Source organism: Panthera pardus, unplaced genomic scaffold (assembly GCF_024362965.1).
Source record: "Panthera pardus isolate Hobbes unplaced genomic scaffold, ASM2436296v1 HiC_scaffold_11, whole genome shotgun sequence".
In the NCBI taxonomy this organism is placed as follows: Eukaryota; Metazoa; Chordata; class Mammalia; order Carnivora; family Felidae; genus Panthera; species Panthera pardus.
In genome coordinates, this window is record NW_026526666.1 from 95791803 (window position 1) to 95816133 (window position 24331).

At 59.3% G+C, this 24331-nt stretch overlaps 1 protein-coding gene across 1 annotated transcript in view; it reads right to left on the reverse strand.

Annotated features, from left to right (window-relative positions):
* KAZN (kazrin, periplakin interacting protein) overlaps positions 1-24331 on the reverse strand; it is a 1070250-nt gene that overhangs the window by 58026 nt on the left and 987893 nt on the right. The window contains 4 exon segments of the mRNA XM_019461891.2: positions 305-435; positions 2494-2683; positions 10465-10635; positions 15622-15758. Of these exon segments, the coding sequence (XP_019317436.2) occupies positions 305-435; positions 2494-2683; positions 10465-10635; positions 15622-15758 (629 nt within the window).

Sequence of the window (24331 nt, forward strand, 5' to 3'; positions counted from 1 at the left end):
TGAGGAGAGGCCCGCAGTCCTAGACCAGAGGTAATCCAGGCTGCACGGACCCTGAGCCGACCCAGGCCCGCCTTCCTCTGGGTTTTTCTGGCCCTCCCGGACACAAGGAGCAAACAGGCCTCATTCCTTTCTCCCCACATCCATCTCTTCTTGCAAAAGGAGAGAACAGAACAGGAAATGCCTTCGCCAGAGTGCTCCCTGGGTGGACGAGAGGAAACAGCGGGTACGTCTTCACCCCTCCACCCCGCCCCTGCGGTTTCCAGGCAAGGGCCCGGGGCCCAGGCCCTGCTGCTGCTGGCCTTACGTTGCAGAGGGAGTGCGTCCGGTGCCGAGGGGAGTTGATGTCGCTTGGCGTGGACGACCGGTCGCCTTCGGCGGCAGATGCGTCAGAGATGACAGAGGGCTGCCGCGAGTGGCAGGGGCTCACCCTGACCGCTGGAAAGCAGGGACAGCTGGTGAGTGAGGGGTGGAGAGCATGTCCTCGCCTGTGCTGCCCTGCAGTGGCGCCCCTGTGCTCCCGTTACGCAGGTGACAATGCCGACGCATAGAGAAGACACTGTCTAGCCCTTTGCCCTCCACTCCACAGACCCACACACGGCCAAACGGCAGCTCCTGGGAAGGTCCGGCATGGCCTCTGGATCCGAGGTGGCCCTCTCCTAACCGCAGTGAAGGAGAAGAGGCCCGAGTTTCCAGGGACCTTGATGACTGTCCTTACCATACTCTCACCAGCTGGACGTTCCCTAGACCTGGCTCAATCCTAACCGCTGGTCAACACCAGCTTCCCAAGTGAGAAGCCTAGCGGCCACCGCTGGGTCCCCTCTTTCCCCTACACCCAGCACCCAGTCATCAGCACCTTCAAACACAACCCCCAATCCGTCCACTTTTTTTTTTTAACTTTTAACATTAATTCATTTTTGAGACAGAGAGAGACCATGAGCAGGGTAAGGACAGAGAGAGAGAGGGAGACCCAGAATCCAAAGCAGGCTCCAGGATCTGAGCTGTCAGCACAGAGCCCGACGTGGGGCTCGAACCCACGAACCGCGAGATCATGACCTGAGCTGAAGTCGGACGCTCAACCGACTGAGCCACCCAGGCGCCCCAAATCCGTCCACTATTCTCCAACCCCGCTGTCATTACCCAGGCCGAAGCCACTGCCGTCTCTCACCGGGAAGACCGTGCGGCCTCCCAGCCTCCACTGAACGGGAGTCCTTGCTGACTCCATTCCTCACGCTGCAGTAGAGCAGGGCATCTGGTCACCCTGCGGGGGAAAACCCCCAAGGCCCAAAGGGAGGTGGCCCCGGCCACCCTAGCAGCCTTGGCTCACATCACACTGGCTTTCTGACAGTGCCTGACACAGGCCATCTCCCTCCTGCCTCCGTCTTGGCTGGTCCCGCTGCTCCATCGGGAGGAATTATCACCGTTCACGTCGCTCCGCCTGTCCTGAGAGAGGCCTCCCCCAACTGTCCGCTCTCCCCACGCTTTCCCCCACCAAAGAGCCTGTCTTCCGCCGATTTCACTCCCTGTTGAACCAGACGGACTGAGGGCCTCCTGTACGCAGGCAGCATGGGAGCAGGGAGCGGACTGGGCTGCATCACGACAAAGATCGTCCTTCCTGCCAGTGGCCGTACGGTTCGATGTGGGGGGCTGGCGGGGGAGAGGGGTGGACAGCGGGCTTTGCGGTCGGGGACTTGGGTACCCAGCTGGGCCACGGCAGCACCTGCGGGCTCTAAAGGCCAGCCGCCAACCCCCAACTTGCACGCGTCGCCCAGAGGCAGCCACTCAACACAGGGACCGAGAACAGAGCCAGGCGGGCTGCGGACGGGCGGAGGGGTTTGGGGCTTGTACCACGGCCAGTGGGTACAGACGCTGCCCGGAGGCCGCACCCTTCCTCCCACCAGTGCCCGGAGGGAACACGTGTGACGTTTACTTGTGGCCCTCCCACACACCCCGTGACCGCGAGGAGCCCTGCGGTCTCCCCTGCCAAAGGATCCCATGAGACCCAGGCTGGAGAATCCGTGTTCCCGCTCCCTGGACACAGTCATTGGTCCAGGGGTGGGCACGTGATCCAGGCTGGCCAATCAGACTCCTCCTTCGGGATTTACCATAAACCCAGAGAAAGTGCTTAGTTTTTCTTTCTCCTGACTTTTGCACTTAAAGACCTTTAAAGCCTGAAACTCCCGGAGACCGTTTTGCTGCTCTGTGGAAAGAGAGGGCCTAAAGATGAGGCCGCATGGAGGCAGGTGGAGCGGAGAGGCGGGGGCCCCAGGTAGCATCCGGTCTTCAGGAGCCAGCTGTGCCTGAAGTCCATCTCTTAGACTTCTCAGTTACAACAAGCCTGTGGCCTCTGCCCCCCCCCCCCCACCCCCCCCCCCCCCCCCCCCGCACGCAGCTACAGTGTGAACGGAGAGGCTGCCTGCCCCGCCCTGGGAAGGTCAGGAGCCTCCTAAGAAGCCGCGGCAGCCAGGGCTGGGCCCGGCCGGGGGCAGGACTCACCTTGCCGGTCTGCAGGGTGCGGGGGATGAGAGTGGTAGAGGGTCTGCTGGCTCTGCCGGATGGCCGCGGTCAGCGGGAGGTCCGCCTGCACCACCCACTCCTGGTTGCCGTTGAGCACCGTCTCGCCCGGCATGGCGAGGGAATGCCGCTTCGGGACGTCCTTGGTCAGCGTAGCTAAGGACTGCTTGGCCTGGAGAGAGGGCCGGGAGACACAGAGAAAATGGGATCGAGGGGATCTCCCGGCCTGTCGCTCGGCCAAGACCCACCGCGGTGAGAAAGCCATGGATCCGCCCTCGGTACCTGGGCAGCTGTGACTCTGAATGGCATGGCCCGTCAGAGTCTAACACCTGCACCGCAGGCCTCACTTTGGGGTTGCCCCTTGGTTCCTGCTAACACAAAGGGAGACCAAGGGGACGCGAGAGAGGGAGACCAAGGAGGCAGAGGAGAGGGGGTCCAAGGAGACACTTATCACCCATTCTTTCGCGTTCTCTAAGGACCAGCCGGGATTTGAATGAGATTGGAGGAAAATGGGTGCTTTGCCTGACCACCCTAACTCCTCCCAAATTCAGCCCACGAGCTCCCCTTTACAAGGTGCTGTCCAGTGCAGGCAGGGGACAGAGCAAACCCTCAACCTGGCTCCCAGGATCACAGGAGGAAGCCCAGGAACAAGTCTGGGGCTGACTTAGGGCAGGAGGGATAGTCCAACATCTCTCAGCCTTGGGTGATCTCCCTGCCACGCAGGTGGGGTTTTACTGAAGTGATCTCACATTACTTGGGGGAGAAAATGGGCACATAATGAGCCATGCATTAATGCATATTCTTTTCACCACAGTCTCTTTCCCTTTCTCAACTGGTTCCCCAAGATCATGCCAGGGTCGAGCGGGGACACAGGCAGGGGCCCAAGGGTCTTGAACCGAGCTCTCCAGTGAACCTGACAACCCGGGACGTTGCTACAGATAACAGAGTCACCGTGAGTGCTGGCTTTGACCTTGATACGAACACGGGTAAAATTTAAAAATCTTAACTGTCCTAGCTCCAGAATGGTCTATACCTTGCCCGAGGTCCCAGACGCTTCCTGGCAGAGCAGGAGCTCTTGGGAAAGAGATTCCAAACAGAGAAATGGATCGTCGTTGGCCTAAAACCTGATATACCCTTATCCCGTTGACCAGCTATGTTTAAAATCACTGCCAGGGCGCCTGGGTGGCTCAGTTGGTTAAGTGTCCGGCTTCGGCTCAGGGCATAATCTTGCAGTTCACAAGTTCGAGCCCCGCATCAGGCTGTGTGCTGACAGCTCGGAGCCTGGAGCCTGCTTCGGATTCTGTGTCTCCCTCCCTCTCTGCCCCTCCTCTGCTTGCACTCTGTGTCTCTCTCAAAAATAAACATTAAAAAAAAAAAAGTTAAGAACGAAGTCACTGCCTTCTCTGAGCCTCGGCTTCCCCACCTGTAAAATGAAAACCCCAGAGCAAGGACACCCCAAGTCTACGAGATCACCCCCCTTCCACGGCAGAGGGAGGCTGAGTTGAAGGTGTCAGCTCCGTCCCCCAAGCCAGAAAGCTATAATGTGCTCAGCACGACAGCCCTGGGCTTCAGGCAGGGAGGGTAAGATTATTTGTGCTTGACAGAGGGGAAACTGGAAGCTAAGAGAAGTGACTTCTTCAAGAATGCACAGCAAGTACAATGTTCAAGTCGGGTCCCAAGCCTGGGAGCCTGGCCCTGAGCCCTGGGGTTTCCACGGCACCCATGCTCCTCAGCGGCAAGGAAAATAACCACACAAGGAATGCAGACTCCGGGTGCACGAAGCAGAGGATGGGGTGTGCCTGGTCACCATGAAATGCGCAGCACCTCGCTCGGGGCAGGGCACATGCAGCGATCAGTAAAAATCTGCAGCATAGACGGAAGCAGGCCCTGCCGTGTCCAGGCTGATGGCTCAGGGAATCTGCTGTGTTAACTTACCGCAAGAACAACAGACCAATCCTTCTGCTGAAGGAAGGGGCAAGCGGCGTGTATCTCCGAGCTGCCCCAGGCTTGCGGCCACCCAGCATCACGGAGACCCTCATTTCCTGGCCGCCAGGGCACTTCAGCTGGGAACACATCTCCTGTCCCTCTAGGTCATGTGCATCTGGCCTCCTGGCCCACCATCCCGGGCACCACTCCACGTGCTAAGCTGCCCTGCTCCCTGCTTCCTCCAGGCCCCATCCATCTCGGCTGCCTGGAAGGTGGACCCGGGGTGGAGACACGAGCCCCAGGTCAATCTGCCATCATGCTAATTAACCCCCAGCTCGGCCTTCTCGCAAACATTCACGGGCACGTAGGCGGGAAGCACGGGAGAACCCAAGGCAAGATGCCCTCTCTGTCCCCTCCTGGCTTTCTTCTCCCAGGTGGGGCTTCGTCTCCGTCTAGGCCTGGGAGAGGCACTTCTAACTCAGCAGGCAGCTCGACATCGCTGCTACCTGACAACTGGGAGGTCCCCTGTGCTTGGTCCTGCAGGGTGGGGCGGTGGTACCCCTGAGTTCTGAAGCACAGGGACCTCTTACAAATGGCCCACTTGTGGCAGAGACAAGACCTACAAAAAGCAGCGCGTAAAGTCTAAGATACAGGCATGTGTGCACACGGGATCCGCTCCCCGTGGCAGTCTACACAGCACTTCTCCGGCTGACCGCTTCCGCTAAATGCAAGTTAATGCTGGGAGCTCCCCCTGAGCTCTGACTCCCTCTTCTCTCTGAGCCTTTACCCTCTCCTGAGCACTCTGCACCCGAAGTTTCAAGCTACTGGACATTGGCTCAAACACCCTGTTATGACACGAGTCAGAACTGGGTTCAAACTCCACTTCTACTGTTTAACTTGCTGTGCGACCTTCAGCAAGTTCCTCCACCTCCCTCAGCTTCGGGGTCCTCCCCAGTAAGACGGGGGGCAGAGGAAGATCACTGCCATGTAAGTAGCGCCCCCTGGAGTTGTGGGACGAGGGGCCTTTGGAGTCTGGGCTCGGAAACCCGACTGCCTGGGTTTGAGCCCGGCTGTGCCACTTCCTGGTGGGGGGGGGGGGGGGGGCGGATCCTGGGCGAGGTCCCTCACCGCTCTGTGCCTTCATGCCCCGCTCTGTCAGATGGGGATAACACAGTTGCGATGCAGAGCCCCAGCCTAAGATAAAAATACTCAATAAAGGTTAGTGACTTAAATCCTGAAACATCTTCCACCTCACAAGTAGGAGTCAGGCGTGAACTAAGTCCAATGAAGGCCCAGGACGCCAGCTGCACCACTGCCATGTTCCATAAGAAGCAGTGATCGAGGTTGGTGGGATATTTATGCCCTAAGACGGGCCGATAAGATCCAGGGGGTGGCAGGACCCTGCCCGGGGCCTCCCTCTGGATCGGGGCTGATGAAGGCGCCTGACCGGCTGGGGGGTCTGCTGACCGGCAGCCAGGAGGTATTCCATGTTGGACAGTAAGCCCGGGCCCCCGAGGGATGCCGGGAGCACGGCTCGGCGGAACCCTTCATTAGCTTTCCGAGGGATTCCTGCTTGTCCAGGGAACGTCTCTGCTGGCCAAAGGCTGCTGGGGGGGATCCTCCAAGAAAACACCAGCAGGTTGTGAGGTCTGGCCCGCTGCTCCCAGACGGCAATGGCCCAGGGCCAGGGGGTGGCGCCTGCGGCAGGCGGGTTTCTTGGGAGCGAGGGCAGAAACAGCGCCAACCCGGAGCACGGCCACCAGAAAAGGAATGGAGACTCGGGCCATTCCCGTCATCCCCCTGCCGCCTGACCCCGCCTCTCCCCCACCCTCACTGCACCGCGCCCGACTCTCGCCTGGGTCTGTGGCGGCTGCCATTTTCACAGATGAGGAAACTGAGGCCCAGGCAGGTTAAGAGTGACTCCTGAGGTCACACGGTGACTGGCCAGTGGAACGGAACCTGAAATGGGTCTAGGTGCCCAACACCAGTCAGTAAGTGACCCTCACTGAGCACCGGTGCGCACCTGCCCTGGCTCACCGTCACCTCACCTCACAATCCCCACCCCCCCCTCCAGGCGGAAGGCCTCGTAGCCCTGACTTCACACGTGTGCAAACTGAGATTCAGAGAGGTGAAGTCCCTTGTCAGAGGTCACACAGCCCGAACATGGCGGGACCCAACGAGGACTCCGTTAGAACCGAACGGCTGAGAGAGATGCTAAGATTAGACCATCCCACGCTCGACGCTTGAGAAACGTCCAACTTTACAGAAGGCTGGCTCTCCACGGGGGCGAGACCCACCCCCACCTCCCCCAGGGAACCCTGGGAAATGTCCGGAGACTTCTGGTGGTCACAGGTGGGAGGTGCCCAAGGCATCTAGCAGGTGGAAGCCAGGGAAGCTGGTGGCCATCCTCCAGGGCACAGGAAGGCCTCACAACAAAGACGGACCGGCCCCAAATGTCAACAGCGTTGAGGGTGAGAAGCCCCGTTGACCGACTGTATAGTGAACATAAAAAAGCCTCCTGTTCTGGAGAGACAGCGCTGATAGGAAACTAGGTCAACACGAACCAAGGTCCTGGGGGGCAGGACTAGCCTGCCCTTGGGGGAAGCGTGTGCTCTCGGGGGCTGGCAGGCCCGTCTCCCTCCCCCTCCGTGTGACGGAGGCCAGCGAGGAGGGCCCGAGGGACATGCGAGGGTTGGTGGGGGAGGGGCCCCTTCAGGCCAGCAGCCGGATGTCCCTACAGAGGCCCCGCAAACGGAGCCGAAGCCTCCACGTCACGAAGCTCGGGGCCTCCCCGACTCCCAGCTCTGCCTCTCAACCCGCTGGGCAGCTCTGGGTGAGCCTCTCGCCCTCCGAGCCCGCTTCCACGTCCCTAAAGCGGGCACCACAAGAACGTGAGGGGTGACGGCTGATGGATACGGGTTTCCCTTTTGGGGCGGGGCGGGGGGGGTGCAAGCTGTTCTAGAACTGAATTGTTTGGTGACGGTCGCACAGCTCTGTGAACGTTCTAAAATCCACCGAACTGTACATCTTGCAAGGCTGAGTTTCACGGGATGTGACATCTCAGTAAAACAACATATTAAAAAATACATGCATTCTCCCCACGGGGTGGTGCCACAAAGCCAATGCGGCCACAGAGGTGAAGCCACGCCACGTGCGGGAATGTCTGGCTGGGCCGGAAGTCGTCATCGGGAAGACGTCCACCCGAAGGGCAGGCGGCCGAGGGGGAGCGTGGGTGCTGCCGTCAGCAAACAGCGAGGGGGCTTTGCTTCTTGGGAAGCCAAAGCCTTTGGCTCTTTCTTACTCAGGTCAAGCAGCTACGCAAGGTGTGTGGAGACCGGGGAGGGGACGGTGCCTAAGCTAGAACGGGGCCCCCTCGTTCTCACCGGGCACCAGGCCGCTTCCCACGGTTCTCGTGTCACGGCACGATGGGCGGGTGGGAATTGACCAGCTCAGCTCCCTTCTCCTCGGGGGCACCTCAGGGTCACTTGAGAAATTACTCATCACCAGCGGCCACAGCCAGGACCCCCAGGTGAGTGGTAACCGCCGTGACCCAAGATGGGCCATTTTCACACTTACAAAAAAACGGAGGTGAAATTCAAAGGACAAAGGGTTCGGGTTCCTGCTCCCCGGGGGGGGGGGGCCGCTGAGCAGACCCACTCCGTCTGGAACCCTGGCTTCCCCACCTCTGCGGCTGCCTTGGCTTCGGCCAGCCATTTCTTTCTTTTTTAAAAAATGTTTATTTTGAGGAGCGGGGAGGGGCCGAGAGAGGAGGAGGGAGCGAATCCCGAGCAGGCCCCGCGCTGTGTGCGCAGAGTCCGGCGTGGGGTTCAGTCCCACGGACCGTGAGATCGTGCCCTGAGCCGAAATCAAGAGTCTGACGCGTAACGGACCGAGCCACCCGGGCGTCCCATTCTGCGAGCCGTCTCTAAGCCTGGCCCTCCGGTGCATCCCCTGTGCCAAACCAGCCAGGCTGCTTCCCGTTGCCCGCACCCGAGGACGTAAGGCACGCGCACAGGGGTGGCGCCCTCCCTCCGGTCCCGGCCTGGGCAGCAGTGCAGTGGGGCGCACGCTGGCCAACATGAGCTTCTCTGGATGGTGCTCCGCGGAGGAGACCTCCAGTCTCCCGGGCACCCCGACAGAGCTGGGGCTCTCATGCTTCTCCGCAGAGCCCCCCGCTTTGCGGCCGAGCCCTAGGCAGACACGGGCCCCGCTGATGGTATAAGGAGCTGCAAACACTCCCCGTAACGACTCACACTTAGCAGACGGGTGCGATGCCTGCCAGAGGAGGCGGCCAGAACCTGAGTTTTGCTGGCCAGAACGGAAGCAGGTTGACCAGTCTGGGCATGGGGAGAGCGGAAACAGAGGTGGTTGGGTTCCCACTTCTGAAAAGTCCCAGAAACACCCAGAATGCTTGAGGCCAGTGCTCTGAGGCAAGGAAGACACAGCTGTCCACCCACGGGGCACTGGGAAGACCTGGGAGGATGGGAACCTTGCTTCCCCCTGCACCCACTTCCTAGGTCTGAAGCGGGAAAGGCTTAGCACCGGGGACCTCAGGGCTGGGAAAAGCCCTCCCCAGAGGGGACCTGGCGGCTGCACCTTGTTCTGGCCTGGGCAGTTCTCACCACTAGGGGTCAGCATTGGACAGGAGACCCAGGAGGGGCCCAAGGGTCCTGACCTGCCACGGGCGCGGCCCACGATCCTGAAGGAAGTGATCGTAGAGAACCTTTGTGTCACCGCATCATCACTGTGTACGGGCACGTGCTAAGTGCTTCCCCTGCATTATTTAACTGAAACCCTCATAAAGGCCCCGTGGGGTATATGCCATTATCCCTACTTAGACTCGAAACAGGCCCCAAGAGGTGAAGGATCCTGCCCAAGGTCACACAGCTGGATTCAAGCCCAGAACCCATGGCCATCAGCACATGGTTGGTCAGTGTCAGAGCTCTGAGGGAGAACCCTGAGTTCTACGAGCTGCGTGGGGCTCCCCACCCCTCATGAGCACCTTGCATAGTCTCCTTCCAGCCACGATCACGTTGAGACCCTGGTGGTTTCAAAGGCCCCTTACTTAAGTCATGGGATCCCTGGGCTTCCCCCAGCCACCTCCTGGGAGGGCAGGGTGAAGTAAAGACCGTCTCCCCCATTCTGATACAAGATAAAGGGCGCGGAAGCCCAAAGAAGTTCAGTGAGTGGCCCCAGGTCACGCAGGGGCAGGCAGAACAGGACGTCAGGGCTCTGGACCCCTCCCACCAGGCCCGGACATACCACCTGGGTGCTCTGTCCCCACATGCAGGCTGGTCACCTCCATGGAAAACACAGAGTTTGGAAGTACTTTGAAGGTTTGTTTTGGAATAGAAAAATAATAACATTTTTTTCCTTGACAACCCCAGTAACACATTTTTCACTAGAGATGTAAACAGGAGGGGAAACAAAGGAACTAAAATCTCTTACAATCCTACTACCCAGAAAATAACCACTCTTAATTTTTTGGTGCATTTCCTCCGAAAGCAAATGTTTTCCTAAACAAATATGTGTATTTTAGAATATTCTTTATGTTTTTATTTTTGAGAGAGAGAGAGAGAGAGAGAGAGAGAGAGAGAGAGAGAGAAACAGAGCGTGAGTGGGGGAAAGGCAGAGAGAGAGAGACACAGAATCCCAAGCAGGCTCCAGGCTCTGAGCTGTCCGCACAGAGCCCGGACGCGGGGCTCGAACTCGTGGACCGTGAGATCATGACCTGAGCTGAATTTGGACGCTTAACTGACTGAGCCACCCAGGCGCCCCTAAATATGTGTATTTTAAATCAAGACGGGCTTGGTTTCTTTGCTGACAGTGGCCTGGGAGTGTGGTGGATTTCATCCCTGCAGGTGGAGGAGAGGCTGTGGTCCGGGCTCAGCGGTCAACCTGAGCAGACAGCAGACCCCGCGCCCAGCCGCACCCTCTCCTCCGCCCACCCTGTCCGCGTGCCCTGTCCCCCGCGGCACGTCGTGGGTGCCCCGGCTGCGTGGGGCGGGGGGGGGGGGGGGGTCTCACCATGGCCAGCTCGGCCTCCAGCTCCTTCATCCGGTTGTCCTTGAGGTCCAGCTGGGAGCGCAGCGCCGTGGCGTGGTCCGTGGCCTCCTTGGCTTGGCGCCGAAGCTCCCACTTCTCACGCTCCAGCAGGTCCTTCTCCTTAGCCAGGGCTTTGACGGCGTCCTCGCTCTCCTGTGGGGACGGAGCGCCAGGGGAGTTACAGCGGGGCTGCGGGACCGCCTCTCGGCCCACAGACACCCAGAGGGGGGCCCTGACCCCTGGACCAGAGGAAGGGGAGGGGAGGCGCTCTGGCTGAGCCACAGATTAGTGGGGGGACTGGACACAGACAATCCGTTAGTAGATGCTCAGTGAACAGCGTTTCCACAAGACGTGAGCAAATGAGCGTGACGGGTTAAGTCGTCTGACCTCGTCAAGTCTCGCTGCTCCGTCTTTAAGATGGGGGCAGGGGGTCGATACCGCTTGTTTCAAGTTACAAAGATCAAATGACTTTACACGTGGGAAATACATGGCGTCTGACGGAACTCTGGGTCAGTAACGGGTGCGGGGCTTTGTTCTGTTGTTTGGTAACGTGTGTGTCCCAGGCACGGAGGGGCCCAGGAGACACCTGCAGCCCGGGTGCTCTGGCGGCCACGGGGTCCCGCAGCACCTCACGAGGTCACAGCCGATGACGGAGCAGGCCGAACCCCTCAGCTCGCTGCTGGGTCTGGATGCAGCACCGTCCTCCGCCAGTGCCCCCGCCAGGAGCTGTTCTTCCTGGGGTGCAGAGGGAAGGGCCGTGCAGGGGCAAAGCCAGCAGGCGGGGAACACAGTCAGGGGGCCTGACCTCCCAGGGCAAGAGCTGGTGTCAGAAGGCCAGGTGCCCCTCCCGAGAAGAAGGGTCCCAGCACGGAGCCCCGCCCACCCACCCAGCAAGGTCTTCTGATTCACCAGACCAGGAGCCACGCTCAAGGTCCCTGTGTGGCCTGGGGCACATCCTGCCTTGTTTAACATCCCTGTCGCAGAAGGCCCGACTTCCAGATGGCCAGAGCCAAGGAGGCCGAGGGCTGTCCCCTTCTCTGGGGCTGTCATGGAGCTGGAGCTATGTCCTGTGGTCTGGGGACAGAGAGAATCCGGGTCAAATCCCGGCTCTGCAAGGACGAGCCGCGATGACTATCGGGCCTGGGCGGCCTGGGCGCCCTGGTCTCTACCGCGGAGATAATACCCCAGGTACTTTAGGGTGTTGTTCTGGGGACTGAATGAGACAATCCACGCGGAGAGCTCAGCACGGGGCGAGCGCACAGCAGACCCTGCTCGACCGTCCTCTCTGAGCGGCCCTCCCTGACCACTCACCCGAGAGTAGCCCTGGGCTCCCTCCAACCTGCTGCCTGATACTGGTCATTCAACCCATCCACATTCACGGATGCTGTCGGCAGGCATGAGCCAGACAAAAAAAATCCCCGCATCCGCGGGGCTCACAGAGAAAAGCCGTCGCGCATGCGCCGCGAGAGCAGGGACGTGCCACTTCGGTTTCCTGGCGTGTACCCGGGTCCCAGGACGGCAGCCCGGCCAGCAGCAGCGGGTGACAGATGCTGCCGAAGAAATGACTGCGTGCGTCCCGGGTGCTGGGACAGCTACAAAGGCCATCACCACGTGTCAGCCCTCGGCGTGGTGTGAGCAGCAACCCCCCCCCCCCTTGCCGCTTCCTAGTGCAGTCTGGAGGAGGGGGTGGGGGGACGATCCCTCCCAGGACGGGTCGCCGGCACCTGCTTTAGGGTCAGGTGCCCGGGTAGGACTCTCAGCTCGGCCCCCTGCAGGCTCCAGAACACTGGCCGAGTTCTTCAACTTCCCCAAACCTCGGTCACCTCAGTTGTGAGGCAGTGGTGATACCGCCTCCTAGGGTGACGGGACGCCCAGCAGAAACTGGCAACGCAAGACACAGACGGTGTATCGCGCAGTCACAGGGGAAGCTGTAGTCTGACGTTCTGGAAGCAAGAGTCTCCGTGCAGGGAGGCATTCTACTGCTGGTCAGTCCTTTCTCTGTGGGGCTGGGTTCAGGTGGGGTCGGTGCAAACAGGTGACAGGCATGGCCCCCGGCACCCACCCGGACGGGGAGCTCCTCCCCTGCGGGCCGAGCTGTGTCCTGGGCATCTGCCCCCAGCACCCAGCCACAAGCCTCGATCACAGAAGCGTGTGGAAAATGAATAACTGGTTAAGGACTGTCCCTTCGAACTGGCTGGTGTAACGAGGGGCTGCTTACAAAACATTCTTGAATCAGGAAGGTCCACTAGGACCCCGGGATCATTTTTGTCTCCGCATCTCTTTGCAGTCACTGACTGCCCTGGTCGCGAGCAGACTGAGGGTTCCAGACTGGGGGGGAAAGGCCTCCAGGTGCTTTCCGTCTTGGCGAGGACTCGGACACCCACTCCCATGATCACATTCCCTGGCAGCAGGAGGGCGGGGCTCAGTCGCAAGTGACACGGAATGTTCTGGACACACGTCAAGCATGGTGCCTCCGCGTTTTACGCAATTATATTTAAACCTGACAACCCCCCCCCCCCCCCCCCGTGAGGTGGGGAACTATGACCATCCCTGTCTCACAGATGAGCGAGCTGAGGCCAGAGAAGTAGAACAGCTCCCCCGCCACCTCCCCGAGAGTGTGGTGGAGATCTCGATCCTTGCCGGTAACTGAGGCAGGAAAGCAACTGAAAGGAAACCCGCCAGGGAGGTTGGAACCACACGGGGATCAGGGTGGTCGGGCCTCAGATGGCAAGGCGGGAGTGGGGTCCCTCTGCTGGCATGTGAGGCTCACTGGACAGAAGGAGGAGGGGTGCAGTGAGAATGGTGCTTCAAGGGGACAAAGGCCTGTCTGGGGAGGTGAAGAGGGCGGGATGAAGGCGGCCCGTTATGACAACGGCCTCACTACCCAAGACGGCCCTGTGTCTGGCCCGTGGCCCCCAGCCTGCCCGCCCGACTTGCCGCGAGAACTTCCTCGGCTGGATTTACGGAGAGTCCCAAATCGCCCTCCAAACTGCACCGTGTGACGGGGCACGAGCATCAGGCACAACTTTCTGGGAGGCTGCGTTTCCGCGAACTTTCTGGGCAGACTCCAAGCCCCTCATTTCTCAGCAGCCTGTGCCTGTGCTGACCCCAGTAGCTCAGAGAACTGGGGTCCTGCCCCCTGCTCCAGGTGAGGCCTGCAGGGGTCCTCAGGAGGAGCTGGGTGGGCCGTGGCAGGCTAAGTGGCAGGACCAAGGAGGGCGGGGCACCTAAAGGTTCCGTTAATCCTGTTCACGGGGACACTTACTTTGTGCATAAAATGCAACTTTTTTTTTTTTTTTTTTTTAACCAGTTGCAAGGTCTTGGAAGAGACAATAAAATCAGGACTTGTGGTTTTAGCTTCTCCAAACCAGCTCTAAACAGGTGGCTTTGGGTCAGTCCCTGGACCCTTCATAGCCACAGTCCTCCCGTCTGTAAAATGGGGTTGCGCCCAACAACGATTAAAGACCCACCACAATGTTGCTCTTCCACTGACAGGCTAGAAGTACAACTTGCTCCACACGACGAGGGCTAAGACACTAAGTTTTCTTTTAATTAGTGTTTTCCAAATTCCTTTTTCTGAATGAATCGGAAGGCTCTTGCCATTCCGTAAGAGTGACGCTCGGTGCTGAGCTGTGGCCATCTATGGCTGCCCGTGGCTGGCTTCGGATTATTCAGCAGCTTCAACCCTACCCCCCCATTGCTGGCTGGACTTGGGGGGGGGGTGCCCCCAGGTACCTGCGACTTAAAAAAAGTCACGGCACGGACCTGGCGGAAGGTGGATCTCTGTGGAGATTTTATTTTCAAGGAAAAGCGCGTCTCTAAAATGTAATGACCCACTGAAAGACGGGAGAGATGTTGGCTGTTAAGCCCCAGGATGGTCACAGTGCCGCTGAAATGCTCAGCACGGCACCCATGGCTCACGAGGGCAGCTGGGACCTCTTCTCTGCGGTCTGCCTTGGGTTGCTCTGTAAACAGTTAACAGCGGAAATAACTCGGGTCTGTCCAAACTCCTACGCACCCCGCAGAGCCCCACCCCAGGTCACCTCCTCCGAGAAGCCTCACGAGCCTCTCTCCCTGCAGGCAGAATTTCTTGCTGTCGCCCCGGCTCTCTCTTCACACTTTTGTTGTGGTATCATTAGTAAGGCGCCTAGCGAGTATTTAGTGAGCACTTACTGGAAGCCAGATGCCGTGCTGGGTGCCCGGCATGGCGTCTCCATCACAGCCGCAGGAGGTCCGAGGCTGCGAAGGTTAGGTGAGATGCCCAAGGGCACGCCCACAGGGGGCTGGGATCTGAATTCGGGCCACCCAGAATCCACAGTCCTCACTGACACTGGCTGGGCTGTCCTGTCTGGGCTTGTCTGCCCGGGGGGGGGCACGGAGGCCCCCCAACTAGGGGCTGTGCCCATTTCTTCTCCGTGCCCAGGCCCGGGCCAGACATATTGCAGGCCTCCTCAGGCGACCACAGGTGACACGGGCAGTGAGTGTGTGTGCTCGGGGATTAGAGAAGCCAGACCCCTTGCTGGGCAGAGAAGGCAGCCTGCAGGCAGTGGTAGGTGAGGGTGCTGGTGTCTACAGGGGGAGGGGAGGAAGCTGGTGTCTGGGAGGGGGGAGGGGAGGAAGCTGGTGTCTGGGAGGGGGGAGGGGAGGAAGCTGGTGTCTGGGAGGGGGGAGGGGAGGAAGCTGGTGTCTGGGAGGGGGGAGGGGAGGAAGCTGGTGTCTTGGAGGGGGAGGGGAGGAGGGGGAGGGGAGGAAGGGGGTGGGGAGGAAGGGGAAGGGCAAAAGGGGGAGGAAGCTGGTGTCTGGGAGGGAGGAGGGGAGGAGGGGGAGGGGAGGAAGCTGGTGTCTGGGAGGGGGAGGGGGGAGGGGGGAAGAGGAGGGGCAAAAGGGGGAGGAAGCTGGTGTCTGGGAGGGGGGAGGGGAGGAGGGGGAGGGGAGGAAGCTGGTGTCTGGGAGGGGGGAGGGGAGGAGGGGGAGGGGAGGAAGCTGGTGTCTGGGAGGGGGGAGGGGAGGAGGGGGAGGAGAGGAAGGGGGCGGGGAGGAAGGGGAGGGGCAAAAGGGGGAAGAAGCTGGTGTCTGGGAGGGGGCACCGAGGAAGGGGGAGGGGAGGCAGGGGGGAGGGGAGGCAGGGGCGGGCCCCACCTTGCGGTGCTGCTCATAGTTGCGGATGAAGTCGCGCAGCTGCTCCTCGCGGCTCTCCAGCGTGGCGTACAGCTGCTGCATCTGGCTCACCAGGTCGGTCTTCTCGCCCTTTAGGCGCTTCCGGTCGGCTTTCATGGCTGCGGGGCGGAAGAGCTTGTGAGTGCCAGAGTCTAGCCGGCCGTCGGCCCGATGGGGAGAAGGGGCACTGCCTCTATCCTCTTTCTAAGAGATGAGAAAACGGGGTTCAGGAAGGCGACGTTTCTCTCCCACGCGCCCCGGTCCCTTAGTGGCATTCCTGGGATTCGAACCTGGGCCACCTGTCTCTAGAACCTGTTCTCACCTCTCGGTTTTACGGATCCAGCCAGGGCAGCAAGTCCTGGACTGAGCATCTCTCCCGGCCCTGGACCGAAGGGGTCTCCAGGGTGAGGGGGCTGGAGGCCCGGTGAGCGCCCGTGGCCGGGGAAGCTGATGGCGCCCCGACTCCGGGCCGAAGGAGCCCCCCCACGGTCCATTCTGAGCCCCCAGGAAGACTCAGCCCAGCACCATAGTCCATCATCTGCCCCGTTTCCTCCACAGGAGAAGCACTTGATGAAAAACGCGCAGCAAGAAATGACACGGAAAGTGTGCGTACCGGCCAGAAATACAGATGGGTCAGACTCCGTCAAAACATAAAACTTCTGTGCTTCAAAGGCCACAAAGAGAGTAAAAAGGCAACGCAGGAAATGGGAGAAGGTACTTGCAGACCGCATGTCTGATAAGGGGCTTACGTGCAGAATATATAAAGAGCTCTTACAACTCAATAAGGAGAAGACAACCCAAGTAAGAACGAGGCAAAGGATCGGAACAGACATTTCTCCAAGAAATGGCCAACAAGGACAGGAAAAGGGTCTTGACCTCATTAGTCCAAGGGGGCTGCAGATCACAGCCACAGGGACATACCCCTTCACACTCACTAGCGTGGCCACAAATAAACAAGATGGACTCACGGGTTGACGTGGATGTGGGGATACTAGGACACCTTGCACACCGCCGATGGGGACGGATGGAAACGGTGCAGCCACGGGGGAAGGCAGCCTGACGGTTCTGCAAGGGATTCCACAGAGTTGCCCTGTGGTCCGGCGACCCACGCCTAGGCACACGCCCAAGAGAGAGGGAAACACGCGTCCACGCAAACGCTCGTACGCAAACGTTTACGGCAGCACGGGTCGCAGAAGCCACAAGGTGAAAAGCAACTCAAATGGCCAGCAACTGATGAAGGAATTAAAAACCCAAACACGCGGTGCGGTGACGCATACGACGGAACGCTGCCTGACAGTGGAAAGAGGTACCGTTTCACGCTACGACGCGGATCAACTCTGAACGGTCTGCTAAGTGAAAGAAGCCAGTCGCCGATGTAGGATTCCATATGCCGTATCAACGGTCCACAGTAGGGAAATCTACGGAGACAGGATGCAGACAAGTGGCTGCTGAGGGTTGGGGGGAGGGGTGGATGGCAGGGGGCGGGCGTGTGTGGCTACAGGGGCGGTATTTGGAGGGCCTGGGGTTTCTTTCTGAGATGATGAAAATGTTCTAATGTTGATTGTGGTGATGGATAAGCAGTCTGTGAATATACTAAAAACCACTGAATTGTACCTTGTAAACGGTGAATTGTATGATATGTGAATTATATCTTAATAAAGCTCTCTCTCTCTCATACACACACACACACACACACACACACACACACACACACACACAGGGCCATGAGCTCTAAGCAACCTCCTGGCAGGCAGCGTGACTTTTTGCTCCCTGCAGACCCTCTCTCACACCGCTGGCTCTTTGGCAAATGCAGAGAGTGGCTGTGGTCAGGGGGGGCTGTGGCTGCAGAGGGGGCTCCACTGCCTTGTCCCAGCGCCCCCAGAAGTCTGTTCTGTCCTGTCCCTGGAGAGAACACCAAGCAGAGTTGTGCAGATGGTATGGAGGAGGGTAAAGCAACTCCGTGGCTCCGGAGGGCTCTCACGCGCCTTGGCCTGAGAAGGCACAGAGTAGTTAAGTCATTTGCCCAAAGTCACACAGCCATGTCTGACCTGAAAGCCGACACAGGTGACCCCACGTTATGCTGTTTGGAGCCTCCAAGACCTGGAGGGTCCCGGCCCCATGGCTAGCTGAGGGCAGTGATATGGGGCAGACCATGGCTGTGACACCCCATCTCGTCCTGGACATCCAACTCTGCAAACTCGGCTTGCCAATATGGGAGTCTGGGCCCCCAGGTGGGATGTAAGGACCGAGGATGCCGGGCTCCTGGCCCAGTGCTCGACATAAGCTGATATCCTTCTGGCCCTGAGGGGACTTCCTTCATCCTCCTGTGCTTTGCTCCCCCAACCCCCAACCTGGGTAGAACAGGGACCGTGGGAGACCCATGCGGTGGGGGCCCTGGGTCTTGGGTGGCCCTTTAAATTCCAGCTTTCAGCTCCCCTCAGTCCTGCAGCTGGACCCGTCTTCTTAGTGGCAGCTTGGTGGGGCAGCGTAGATCATCAGGGCCGGAGCTCCAGGCCTGCAGGGCTGGGGCTGGGACCTTAGAGGACAGGGACAGTGGAGAGCATGGTGAGAGAGCTCATCTCCTCTCTCTCCAGTCAGGCTGGGGGTGGCCAGGGTAGGAGTAGGAGGGGGGGGGGCAGGGCTGTGCTAGTTTTCTGTTAGGGTGCAGGGTATAGGTTAACGGTGAGCTTCACTTGAAGACCAACATCTAAAGACATAAGTGGGTCAGAAGGAATCTTACAGAAGAGCCCAGGCTCAGCTGCCACTGAGAACTGGGAAATTTCCATCTGCATTCTCATCAGACCCTAGATCCTGGCTGTACTCCCTCCTGTGACAGAGGTGGGTGGGAGGGAAGTGCTATCATCCCATTTTACAGGGGAGGAAACTGAGGCCACACAGCCGGCAAACGGCAGAGGTGACTCAGGTGGGTTTCAGACTGTCGAGGGGAGTGGCTCCCAGGGGCTGCGGGTGGGGGCAGCTGACCCGGACAAAGTCACCACTGTGGGACCCTCCACCCCAGGGTTTGAGAAGGTCTCACAGACTCCCCTGGGGAGCATGCCTCTGCCCTTGGTTGGAAATTAATCCCCCTTGGGCTCCGATTTGCCTCTTTCGTTAGCCTTGTCTGGATGGAAACCAAATTCCAGACTTTGCTCTTGGCAACTGGAAGCTCTGGGAGGGATGCCACCCCCTTCCTCCATAGCAGTGCTGGGCCTTCCTTCACTTTTGCCAAAACACCTTGGGGAGGGGCGACGTGGCAGCCTGCCGCTGGCCTCCACGGTGCTCCCTCCCCTCTACCCCTGCGCCACCGTGTGCAGGAGCAGCCGTGTGGGCCCCCGTTCTGTCCCCCAGCAAAGGGGTGTGTGTGTGCACCTGTGTCTCTGTGTGTTAGTGGCAGGGAGCTCAGTGGTGGGGCAGGGAGCTACGCCTCCCCCATCTGACCGGGGGCTCCTGAGAGCAGGGGCTGGCCCTCCACCTTCAGATTAGTAGCTCCTCCTCAAGGGGAAACTGCGAGCTCCCTTGAACTACTGATCAGGCATGTTCTGTGTGCCAGACTCCCTGCCTGCTGCTGCTGGGGGGACAGGGCTGAAGAAGACACGCCCCTACCTCCTGGGAGGTTGCCAGTGTGACGGAGGAGACAACCCCTGCACACGTGGATGACGCTAGACCCCATCCACCCCTCCTTACCAAGGGAACCCCAATTTTGTTTGCGCCCCACTAAAACACTCAACGTGCCATGCTCCCTTGCAACTTGAGGGGCCATGTGTCCAGTTGTGGCTACTAAAACGTACCCAGGAGCCTACTGGGAAAACCCATTTTCTTTATAGTACAAGGTCACAGTGTTTGGGGGACTTCCCGTGACGTGCACCCCAACACATTCCTAACGGACACGTCAGGGCGGGCTGTGAGAGGTGCCACCACCCCCACCATAATAACCTTCGCTGCCTGGTTCCTTCGCACGAGCTCTCCCTGGGAACCCCTGCTCTGCGGATTCTGGGGGCACGGCGGGGGCGGCGGCTGGACCCTGCCCAGCTGGGGACCGAGACACATGAAAGCTGGATCTCTGGGCAGGAATGCCGGGTGCAGATCCCTTTGAAACGGAGCTTCGGCACCTCTGGAGCCACAGCGTGAACAAAGCAGATGCCGAGCGGTCTGCCATAGCTTCTCGGAAGCACACACGACCGTAACCGACTCACGGGAACTCCTCGCAGAAGCAGGACCTGGGAGCAGGCACCTGTGTGTGTGTGTGTGTGTGTGTGTGTGTGTGTGTGTGTGCGCGCGCGTGCATCCCCATGGGGACTGACTGTCCCCGAGTCTCCAGATGCTGGGTCGCTGCCGTCAGACGGGGCTCCCTGAAGGGTGTCACTGGCATTGTAACTCTTTTAAGAAAACAAGAAGATCGGGGGCGCCTGGGTGGCTCAGAAGGTTAGGCGCCCAACTTCGGCTCAGGTCATGATCTCGCGGTTCCTGAGTTCAAGTCGCGCACTGCGCTCTGTGCTGACAGTTCGGAGCCTGGAGCCTGCTTCGGATTCTGTGCGTCCCTCTCTCTCTGCCCCTCCCTCCTTGTTCTCTCTCTCTCTCTCTCTCTCAAATAAATAAACATTAAAAAGAAGACAAGAAGATCAGCACGACGGGTCCCCAAGAAAGAATTTAAATTACTAATTTACACAGCTATGAAAACTATGCAATGGGGTGCCTCCTTCTTCCCTTTGCCACAGGTCTGCTGTTACCCCTCCTTCCAAACTGCATTTTGGCGCTCTCCAAATGTTGCTACTAACGCAGGAGTAGCAGGGTGGGGTCTGTGACACCTGACCTTCCCTCTCGGTGACCAGCCTCCTGCCTCGGCCCAAAGCTCCCGGGCGCTCACTTCACCTTCCCAGGCATCCAGCTTCAGCCGGGCGTGTCCCATTCCAGGAGCCAGGCCACCGGAACCACTGCCATGGTGACGGGTGATGTCATGCCTGGCGGGCCCTGTGGGGTCACCGAGGGAGACCAGCTCAGCTCCGGGGAATGTGGGGATTCCGGGGGGGGGGGGGGGCTTGTTTTTCTAACTCAGAGGAGGCCGAGTGCCTGCAGGGGGGTGACCAGGGGCCCGGCTGTGGCCCCGTGAAGACAGAGCATCTCTGGGGATGTCCTCCTCTCAAGCTTCTGCCGTGGCCTTTCCGCAGCAGACCCCGTCTTCCTCTCCTGGCTTAGGGGACCACAGCTCCTCACTGACCTCACAGCTGCTGCAAACGCACCACCGGCAGGGGGAGGACCAGTCCCCTTCATTGCGGCCACGGGTGACAGACCCTCAGCGGCAATGCCCAGGCATAGGGAGGCCTCCGCCAACAAGCAAGGGGACCGGACAGGCGAATTCGTGGCGTCTGAGCCTCTAGCGGCTGTGTGCCTGGAGGGCAAGGGATTCTACAGGGCGCTTTTGAGCACCAGGGGACTTCTGCTTACCCCCCAAGGCAGAGTGTGCAGGGAGAACCTTGCTGGGGAGGGAGAGGCCAGGCTCCCAGCCTTCCCCTCTCTGAGCCTCAACCGTGCCCCCACCATGAGTGTGCTGGATGGACCCTGGGAGCCTCCTCTGGCTGTGGAGGGCCGAGAAGGCATCACCTCCACCACTGCTCCCCACAGAGGTGTCCAGGGCCTTGGCCAGCACCACACAGCGGGGCAGAATGGGCATCAGTCTGGCGTCAGAGGACCTGGGTTCTGTCCCTGGCTCTGAGCCCCTGAGCAAGTCACCACCCTCCCCCAAGTCTCGCTTTCCTAGGTATGAAAACGGTTCCCGTGTGCCCGGCCCTGCTCTGAGCCCCCGATGCGTTCTTGCCACTCAACCACCACAACCACTGAATGAAGTCGTTCCATGTCACGGCATGGGGCAGTAGGCACCCCGGGAGAGTGAGGAGCCGGGTCAGGGAGTGAGTGGCAGTGCCCGTCTCGCCCCACACCCACCTACCCTCTCCCCTCCCCCTCCCCCTCTGGTCCTCTGCTGCCTCCAAAATCACCGACCCCAACCAGCCCCGCAGGGTCCCGTTGGCCTCGCCTGCTCCTCAGGACCTTGTGCAGGGGTGGGGCTGGGGGGCTGGGGGGTGTGTGTGTAGAGGGGAGGGGGCACTTGCCTTGTGGAGGAGGAAACCGAGGTTCGAAGGGCTAACTCACTCTCCAGGGCCCTCGCAGCTCAAGGACCGGATCCCGGACTTGCCTCTCTGCCGGCTGACCTGGAACCCCTCACTCCCCTTCCTTAACCTACTGTGAAAGCACGTCCCTGGAAACAGCAGGACCTGCATCGAAGCGCAAAACCGCTGGATGATCCAGAAATCTGCGCCAGTCACTCCTGCCACGAGACACTGTGTTTGCAGCTTACGGTCCCGAGGGGACCTTCTGAGGTTTCCGTCAACGGCGGTTTGACATTCTTGTGTGCACCCCATGACTGCTCCGTGGCCGCTGGTGGCGTGCGTGCGTGTGTGTGCGCGTGCGTGCAAGCCACAGCTCTCAAGGAATCCTCCCCCGGCCCCCCTCCACAGCTTGCCCAAGACACAGTCTCCTTCCACACGCCCAGATTTCCCATTGGTCTGGCCTCGGAAGACTGCAGGGCCTGGCTCTGGACGGTCCCAAACCAAGAGACCTTATGAAAATGTCCAGCCTGGTCAGTGCCCACCCCCCCCAACCCCCTTCCTCCGGGCAAACACGTTCTAAGGAAGTTGGGGACGGGGATGGTGGGCAGAGTCGGGTAAATTTCAGCCCAGGTATGATGATCTCAGCCACCGCCAGCAGGGGGCCCCCTTTCTTTTCCATTCAACACCCCCAACCAGTTGAACCTTCCGCATCCACAGATTCTGAGACAGGAGGGGTGGGCGGGCGGGGGCCAGAAGAGGCTAGCAAACCACTCTGAACAAACACACCCACCAAGATGCTCTCCCAAACAGGTCGCGGGAACAGAAGGCACAGCGCTGGGAGTATAGTCGATGGCATTGGAATAGCGTTGTGTGCTGACCGTACTCGGGTGGAAAAAAATTTTTTAATGGAAAAACTTGCAAAAAAGAAAGAAGAAAACAAAGCTCTTTTAGCTCAACTTCCCTTTACCGATGGGGAAACTGAGGCCCAGAGAGGGAAAGAGGATACCCAATATCACACAGCCAGCCAGCCCGGGTCTCCTGATTCCCAGACCAACGCCGCTGGGTTAGAAGCATCAGCTTTGGAGTCGGCCTGTCAGACTTTAATTAAGCCTCAGTTTCCCCATCTGTGGAACGAGGACTGAAAGTGTACCTACTTCTGCCCGATAGAGAACAGGTTTCCATATCCGGAGTGACCCGTCAGGTGCGGACCCTGAGCACGTGGGGAGCAGAGAGCCTCAGAAAGACAGGGTTCCGGATTCACGGAGCCTCGGATTCCAGTCCGGCTTTTCCCCTTAACCAGCTTCCCTGAGTGTAACGTCTCTGGGTGTTTCCTCGGCCGGCAAGCTGAGGGTGATAACTTGTACCTTGCGAGGCCCTTTGTGACACTACCTGGCACCTGAATCCACAGGGTGTTCACTCAGTGTTAGCACCTCCTCCTGTCTTCCGGCTCCCCACGGCTCCCAGGCCCCAGGAGGGCTCAGGAAATACTGGGTGACCTGACCAACAGGCTGCATTCTGGGAAAAGGGCCTGGGGAAGGGGCCCGGGGCCAGGGGGAAGGGCGGGCACAGGGCAGGGAAGGAAGCAAAAGGCCTGCAGACTTACTTATGGCCCCGGGACGGGCATGCCTGGGTTTATTTTGGTTCTTCCTGTTTGAAAGCTGAGCAAGGTGACTTCAGAACAGGTGCAGAGGTTAAGCAGGCTCTTGCCCTGTCAGGAGGCACTCAGGGAAGAAGGAAAACCCGGCACCCGCTGAGCCAGGCCTAGTCAGACACGGGCTTGGCTGTGTGGCCGAAGGTCTGACCTGGGTGTAGCTCTGCTCCTCGGGGACCGAAACCTCCTCTTTCTTCTCACTGCCAGGTGAAGTGGACTGATTGGCCAACTCAGCCAACGAGTGGCAGAATTGGCACTTGACCCTACCACTTGGATATTCAGGTCCGCGATCTTTCCAGAGTCCCCACAGCTCCTCTCTCCAAGTACAGCCTAGAAAGAGTTAGGCAGCGTGGCCTTTCCAACCTGGAAAGATATTCCAAATGTCTGGAATACAGGTTCTTAATTCCCAATCCTGTGGCCATGCAGACATGACTAATCAACCACACTCTACAGGAATCTGGGTTGACTGGGGATGTCTGCCATGGCACAGGAGGGAAATGCAGATTTGCTCTGCCTCGGGTTGGGAGGTCAGATGCCATCACCGATTGATCAGAGCTGGCATGTTTGGGAACGGCTGGGCGAGCCCTGTCTGGGTCAATGCAGTGCCAATACCGACTCCACTTAACTCCATTTAACCAAAAGAGAGAAGCCAGTCCATCCGCATCTGAGACGGTTGCACACAAACTGCAACGCGCACACTCGACGGTGAGAGCACAATATTCCCTCAGTTTGGTCCAAGATGCATGGAGGATTCCTGGGTCTACTTACATATTTTTATGTCCACTGGAAATATAAGATCCTTGGGGGCAGGGACCTGGCCTGCCTTGTTCACTACTGTATCTCCAGCATAGAACAGTGCCTGGCACATAGTAAGTGCTCAGTAAATACCCACCAACTTACTCATGAATGACAGAAGGGTGGCCTCCCTAGAGAACACCGG